Source organism: Ptychodera flava, chromosome 9 (genome assembly GCF_041260155.1).
Source record: "Ptychodera flava strain L36383 chromosome 9, AS_Pfla_20210202, whole genome shotgun sequence".
Taxonomy (NCBI): Eukaryota; Metazoa; Hemichordata; class Enteropneusta; family Ptychoderidae; genus Ptychodera; species Ptychodera flava.
The window spans coordinates 40501957-40509534 of NC_091936.1; the positions used below are offsets into that span (position 1 = coordinate 40501957).

General features: G+C 38.5%; 1 protein-coding gene across 2 annotated transcripts; it reads left to right on the top strand.

The window, feature by feature from the left end:
- Positions 1-602: 602 nt before the first annotated feature.
- LOC139140993 (galactosylceramide sulfotransferase-like) lies at positions 603-6149 on the top strand. Of its 2 annotated transcripts, none has more exons than XM_070710517.1 (3): positions 603-804; positions 2091-2232; positions 2837-6149. In XM_070710517.1, exons 2-3 carry the CDS (start codon positions 2096-2098, stop codon positions 3846-3848), a joined length of 1149 nt encoding a protein of 382 aa, XP_070566618.1. In that variant the 5' UTR covers positions 603-804; positions 2091-2095; the 3' UTR covers positions 3849-6149. The 2 variants fall into 2 exon arrangements, with proteins under 2 accessions (XP_070566618.1, XP_070566616.1); XM_070710515.1 differs by having other exon boundaries at positions 2087-2232; positions 2837-6148.
- Positions 6150-7578: the final 1429 nt, after the last annotated feature.

Genomic DNA, 7578 nt, shown 5'->3' on the forward strand with positions numbered 1-7578 from the left:
AGACAAAGGGGGGTCATCTTTTTTTCACAAAAAATGCAGGGGGGTCTATATTTTTTTGAACACCGGCGACAAGATTTTGCCGGCCCCCCAGGCCGTAAAAACTGAACGCTCCCTTAGCTTCAGTTACTGAAAGCATCCGGATCCAGACTGATACTTCAACTCGTAATTCCCCTAACTACGAGCGCAACACAGATTTGTAGGACATTTTGAATTTCAAATATCGATAAATTTTAGATAATTTGTGTCTCCACTGGGAAAAGGAGTCAGTCCCCTGGGGTGGGGGGAGGGCGGGGTTCTTTATGCAACAGTTTGTTTATTTGTTTTATTTTATTAATTTCGACTGTGATATTTCAGATAAAGATTTCGACTCCAAACCGTCTGACTGCTTTCTTTATTACCTACAAGTCCTTATCACCTCTACAACCTGTGTACATACCTTACCACTTTAATTGTTCCGCAAACATTAGGGGGGTTTACTTGCTAATCGGCTCTCCGTACCAGATTAAGTCAACACCACAGCTGTCCCACACGTAGTAAAATAAACTACGTTTGTAGTACAAAGTAATCCGACAAATCAGATGCAGAGGCGGTTTTGTCGAAAACAAATCGGAACAGCCGTTCAGAGTGTGACCAATCCCGGAATAGATTGCATTATCATTTCAACTGCAAGCTCTGCTATGTTATTCTTGGACAATGATTCGAGTGAGACATACATCGATCTGTAGAGCAAGAGGACAGTTGGACTAACAATAATTTATGTGACCTTGGCCTTGAATCTTGGCGTTAAGGGCACTGGTTACAAAGGTTTGTGGTTTTATATATGAAGTCATTCTCCCCCGTCAATGAAAGGACTGGTTTACATCAGACAATAACAGGCGAGCGAAACTTTCCAACTGTGATTACCGTAGAGAAACTGCACACTGCAATCTAGCCCATTTGGCGCAAAAGTCTGGCGTAGGTATTGTTTCATCTGAAATAACTTAACACTGGATATTGAATAACATTTGTAAATGTATGCACAATATGCGTTTCAATGGTCCCAAGTTATACTTTTCATGGCAGATCATGGACAGTGACGCGGCTCCACTGTCGATGAACAAACCATGGAGGTACCAGAAAATGGACGAAAGAACACATCACCCAAAATGACGCATTTAAAAAACTTCCTCTGATCCTTTCATATCTTGGACGAAAGTAAAATTTTTATTCACTTCTTTATTTAACCCAAACCCGGAAACTAAAGGATACAAACAAAGTTAAAATAGTAACAGCAATAACGCATAATTTAAACAAAGCAGGAGGATTAAATTGTATCACCCTGCTTTTCCTGCATTCAAAGGTGTCTGTTCTTGCCTGTGTTTGTTTTGTCCCGAGTAGTTTATTTGTTTCAATCGTTCGGGTGATGAATCGAGGCATGTAACTGCACTTTGACGAGGATTTTATGTTTAAGAAAGAGTGTTTTGCCGGTCCCGTGCGTGTTTGGTTATCTGACATCGAAATTCGAAAATTTTGTTTTTCTCCGTATGGTTAACACAGGGATGGCGGCCATTTTGAATTTTTAATATCGGCAAATCTTAGGTTATTTGTTTCTCTTGTACCAAAATGTGCCAGATTACCCCGGTTTTTATTCTTGATTTTGAAAGAGAATGGTTGAAAGGATCCTTCAGGAAATTTTCAGCAAAAGTTCAAGTCTTTCACTTTCGAGGTGCATACACCCTTTAAATCCACTTTATATAGCCTACTCGATGAGAAACGGATAAGAACGAGGACATATCGGAGGAATGAACAATAATGTCTCGGTCCCGTCAGCAAACTGCTACTCATCCTTCATCGAACATTTCCTGCAAAACTATTTATTTGTCAAATTTCGAAAGTCAGATGAAGGTGAAGCATATATGCATATGAGAAGTTGTATGAGCATGCGTAACACCAACCCTGTTCTCCCAACTGTCTTTTGATATTCCGTGTGACTTAAAAACTTGATTTAACAAAACATATTTGGTTTATTCCCATGGATCCTAAATGTTTCTGTGGCGGTACTAAAGTAGTAAGCTTCCTTTTCAATATATCTGTATCTTTTTGAAAGTCAGGAAACATGGGTCATTGGAAAACCAAAACGAAGGTATGCGTACTGATTGTACTGGCCATCTGCCTTTATGCATTGTCGAGGTTTAAAGCACCCTACCAAAGAAGAGAGTCGCCCTTCAGAGAAGCAAGCGAATTTCCTGCCATGTAAGTATTAAAGTGTCGTTATCAGACCGTGAAATCCTATGAACATGATCCAATGGGTTACAAAGAATTACGTCAAGATCCTCTTCTCTTGGCTAAGCTTTGGTTTTAAGCAAAAAAAATAATGACAGTTGTGCTATGGCTTTCTTGCATCAAATCATACACGGAACACGTTTTATTAATGACTCTTTGAAATAACGAGTCAGTAATTTCATAACAATGTCACTTGAGAAGAAAAGCTGAATCTTGCATGGCACCGAAATGAACTTTGAAGAAAACCGGAACAGCTGCTTGTTTGATTTTTGCTAAAAAAAAGGACGATTATTAAAAACCAGGATGTTAAGCAATCATCAATAACTAAATTCTGACCAAAGTTTTTGCAATGCGCATTTTCAGAGAAAATCGCTGAGAAAAAAAAAATCACGCCAAGACATTTCCAAAAAATATTCATATGCAACAGTATGGTCGTTATGAAACATGGAGGCAAATAACAATTAAATCAAACGACATAAATACACATAACCTACATTTATTACCCACTAAGTACAACTTGATTCTTTGTTACGAGAACATTCTAATGATTGCATCACAATTTATGTTCGTTCAGTGAGAACAGAAAAATGGACAACAATGGATCCCCTAAACAAAGAAACGTTGAAGTCGTTGACACTGGCATGGCGTTTGGTAAAACGGACAAACCCTGTCACCCAATCAACAAGTTTGTCTACATCAAAACCGTCAAGACAGGAAGCAGCACACTTTCAACTATTCTATTCAGATACGGCCTGAAGAACGGGCTCATCGCAGCTTTGCAACAACTGGGATCCCCTGTAATAAGCTACAGTGAATCAACTGAAAACTACGACATCCTGCGTTACGACTGTAAGAATTTTTCGGGTTACAACTTCATAGCGAATCACATCAAGTACCATCATACAGCAATGGACAACCTCATCAAAGATGCCAAGTACTTCACCATACTCAGATTTCCGTACACTCTACTTCGGTCATTTTTTTTCTACTTTGACCGCTTCAAATCGTTACGAAATCACTCGAGTGAGTCGCAATCTTTCTTAGCTTACCTTAAATCAAAGAGGGAGAAATATGATCGGTATGGTCAAGTAAGCGAGAATGAGAACTCTCTGTCTAGTAGACTTGGTATACGCATTAACGATACAAACCTTTTGATGGATGAAATTCGTAAGCTGGACAGTGAGTTGGATCTTGTCATGCTAAATGAGTACTATGACGAATCCTTGATTTTGCTCAAGAAAGTAATGTGTTGGCAATTTGAAGACATTATTTATTATGTTCAAAAGGTTAGCAAAACTCCGCTGCCTCCAATAACTGACGAAATGGCCGACATCATCGATAAATTATCAGCAGTAGACATCCAGTTGTACAACCATTTTAACAAGACTTTTTGGAGGAAAGTGGAGAGATATGACGGTAACTTCACAGCCGACCTTGCTCAGTTTCGCGAACTCCAGAAGAAAATTAGTGGGAAGTGTGAAACCGAGCGAATGACTGATTACTGTACTATGTTACGAAGAGATGCGCTACCAATGACCAAATTTGTGTACAGAAGCCAAATGAAATGGCGGTGTGAAGACCCTTAGTTTATCTTCACTTTCGTTTTATCAGAGCGCCATAGTTCAGTCAGCTGACATCAGACTACAACAAGGATTATGTAACGAGTTACATTTGCATATCCAGAAAATGGTTAAATAATTAAAGCGGAATCAGGTTTAATTTGACTATTCCTCGCTAGATTTATCTCAGACCTGTGGTGTAAAGAATTGAAATTACCTCAAAGTTGGATATCCCCTGCAGTGTTTACAACTATGGTAGATTTTCAAACTTTGAACCTTTCAGTTTTTCCAGTATTGGACGTCTAGTGTAATGGTGTCGAAAATGTGTAACTTCACTGTCTTATTCTTCAAGTAAGTTAATACAAAACAAATCAATCAAATTATTGAAATGTATTGGGTGATGAAATGCCAACTCGAATCACTGTCCATTTTCGGAAACCATTGAAAATGTTCACTTTATAAATTTCTTTTACTCTCTCCCATTCCATTTTCTGTGCGCTCAACCAACACATGCAGTAACACTGTTTATAAAGTAACATGATGAATGGTTTCAGCTAGTATGCGCCTCGAAATTGAAAGACTTAAGCCTTATAAACTTTCCTAGGCTAAACGAAACTTCAAAGCACGCCTTTAATAAAGCAAGAATAAAAAAATCGGGCTTTCCATGCGAAATGTTTTACTACAGAGACAAAGTAACATTTACATAAATTTGAAGTCCGAAATGGCCGCCATCTCTGTGTTAACTCTATGGGAAATATTAGATTTTCGAATTTCACAAAAAAAGAGGTGAAAATTGTACTATTTACTCCAAGAACTCCAAAATAAGCCCTCACAATTGCGTGGTAGATCAGAAACGTATTGTAACAATTTGAAAGTCCGAATGTATCTTTGCCCGTGGCCCATTGTTTTAAACAGCCAGTAATTTTGAATGTTATAGGAAGTTGTTGCGCATTTCACATAATCTCTGTTTGAATAGCATATTTGATGAGTGGTTAAAAACTCCGGGATTGTGTACCATAATAATAAAGTTAGGTTTTATGAAATATGTCAAATGGAGTGGCAAAGTCAAATGCTGAAGACCAGAATTCATTCTCCAACTATATTAACTTGTTTGCGAGATAAATGCCAATATTTACTGCTTGTTTACACTGAGATGAGTATTGCACGCCAGTCAAGCCCCCAGTAAACCACGGAAGAGGGACTGCGTGTAAACTAACATTCACAGTATGTTTGTTTTCGTGGCGTCACCCGGCAATCTAAATTTTCTCTCAATCCAATGGATTACCTGATAGGAGGATTACTTTTATATCGATAAAGCGCAAACCCAGAAGAGAAGCATGCACCCGTCTTTCCATCTTTGTGCAAAACACGCATGCATAAAGGGGCATTCACTGGCGCTTATTATGACCAATACTGGCCGGCAAATTCGTCTTACGCTTCCCTCAAAATTATTGCCCCGATCGCCTTTAGAAGATAAAACTTTCTGATCCCAAGGATGCCGTTGGTAGAGTACATTTCGATAGTTTGGTATTTCAATATTGTTTGTCTTTGTGTTAAAGATACAGTGTTAAGACTTTCGATAATTTCAAATAATTTTGTTCAATGTATCAACAGCAACTTTTTTCTGTCCTCTTCGTGCAGAACTATGAGATAGCTAGTTTCTTTGTCATTACGGACTATAAGTATGTGGCGTGCATTTATATTGTTGACATTAATTTGAATTTAGTACCGGGATTTTATTATCAATATTAATAATGCTAGATGCAATATTGACCAGCTGAGTACAGAGTATTTCTACATGCTGTGCAAAGTAGATCATAATCAGTAATTGTGAGGGGTGGGTGGGGTCTAAACAGCTCTACACCAATCAGAGTACCGAGATGTGTAATAAATAACCGGGTACTTTTCGATTAAACGTTGGACAAACGTCAGATATACATATACACACAGACCCATACATACCCGAAGGACAGCACAAATACCCTCAGGTTCGTGATGAAGCAACCGAGTTTCTGAAATACAAAACATTCTCGTTGGGTAACTATGGCGCATGCCCAGCATTTTGTTCAACAAGTGGCGACATTCATACCGATGCAATGCAAAGAAAAACATTGTGTCAAAATTCTAGCCATGCCGGACAAATTTTCTGTCTCAAAGTTTTCTGCCGAAGCTTTACTTTCCGGCAGTCTTATACGTCATGTAACAAACAAATGATTGCCTTATTCGTTATCAGATAGAGCAATTGACGGTTTAATATTTTAACCTTTTTTGTTGAGAAATAAAGTGATACGAAGCCTATACTCATTCAGTTATATTGCTCGCTGAACTCACAAAAAAGAATCTGTATCTGGTAGTCATGGTAACTCAACATGTTGAGTAAAGTCTTGTTGCTATGACTATTTACGTGTTACAGGAGGCACAGCTTGCGAGTGAGTGATTGTTCATGTCGTCCAAAGCTTACCAAAAGCTCGGTACATCCTGTCATATGCAGGTAAAGCACGGTGATCTAATAAGTAAGCTTATGATTTTTAAATATACACAACTCTGCAAGTAAAAGCGTTGATGTGATAGCACAAAGATAGACCATTCAATGGTCTATCCTTGTGCTATCACATCAATCAAATTCTATCACACCATTCAATGGTCTATCCTGGTGCTGAACGGACCAGCAAAGTAGACAGGATATAGTTCGGCGTTTAGTTCGGTGTTCTGGTCACACGTGTAAATAGGCTTTGTTTAGTACGGAGCACCGAACCTGGACCAGCCCTCCGACACCAAATTAATTTAGTTCTTTGTTAGTTCGATGTTGTCTGTTCACACGTCCAACTAACACAGGTTTAAATTTATTCCGGTGTCAACTCCGGACTTAACTCACACGTGAAAACCCCCCTTATAACAGTTATACCTTGCTGATGCGTTCGTTATTGACTTTGTCAAATTTAATCCGGTGATAATCTGGTGAGAGCGTCCAAAGATTAGTAATTTACCCTTGATTACTTTGGCTAATTAGGCACTCAAACTCATCAGATAATAGACGCAGCATGTTGATAAAACGTATACGCAAGATTGTCAAGGGCAGTGCTAAGTTAAGACCGAAACACCAAAGGTTCAACTGGTAGAATATATCTATATTAGCGATACAACGAAACACCTACCCACCCCTGGGGACAGACATGTAGACAACCCCCTGTGGTTAGATCAGGTTTGGCAGAACAGTTTGCAAGCGTGACGCAAAAGCTGCTGCTAAGATTTTATAATCTGTGTTGAGGAGACTTATTGGTCTCCTGTTTGACAACGGATCACGCTCATCTTTTTGATGAATAAGTTTGATGATACCAAATATTTTATAATTACTACCTGGCTTTCTTTTGTATAAAAAGTGTCCGATTTACAAGTTCTTTTGTTTAAAGCTATCCGTTTTACTAGTAAATCGGACACTTTTAAGCAATATATAGTCACGTGGTGACGAGTCAAAAACCCCAACATCGACATATTGACCAGAAGAAATGTATATGTATTTCACCATCAAGTACAGAGCAAAGAAACTTTCAACGAAGGAGCATCAGACTGAATGAATTTCTCAAGTACATCTCAACATGAATTACAGGTCAAAGTGAAATAACGGTATCGATTGCACTATGTGGTAAACGGAAAGGCTATTGTTATCACGATCATTTAAAGCTGAAAATTACGATTTCAGAGTCACTTGTCAAAACTTAATGTGGAGTTTTCTGTCCTCTTTGGTAAGGCTGCGTTC

Bases quoted from the DNA above. Each gene is read 5' to 3' on its own strand.
- LOC139140993 (XM_070710517.1), top strand. From the start codon at position 2,096: ATGGGTCATTGGAAAACCAAAACGAAGGTATGCGTACTGATTGTACTG. The intron at 2,233-2,836 runs GTAAGTATTAAA...ATGTTCGTTCAG, and splicing joins GCAAGCGAATTTCCTGCCAT to TGAGAACAGAAAAATGGACA.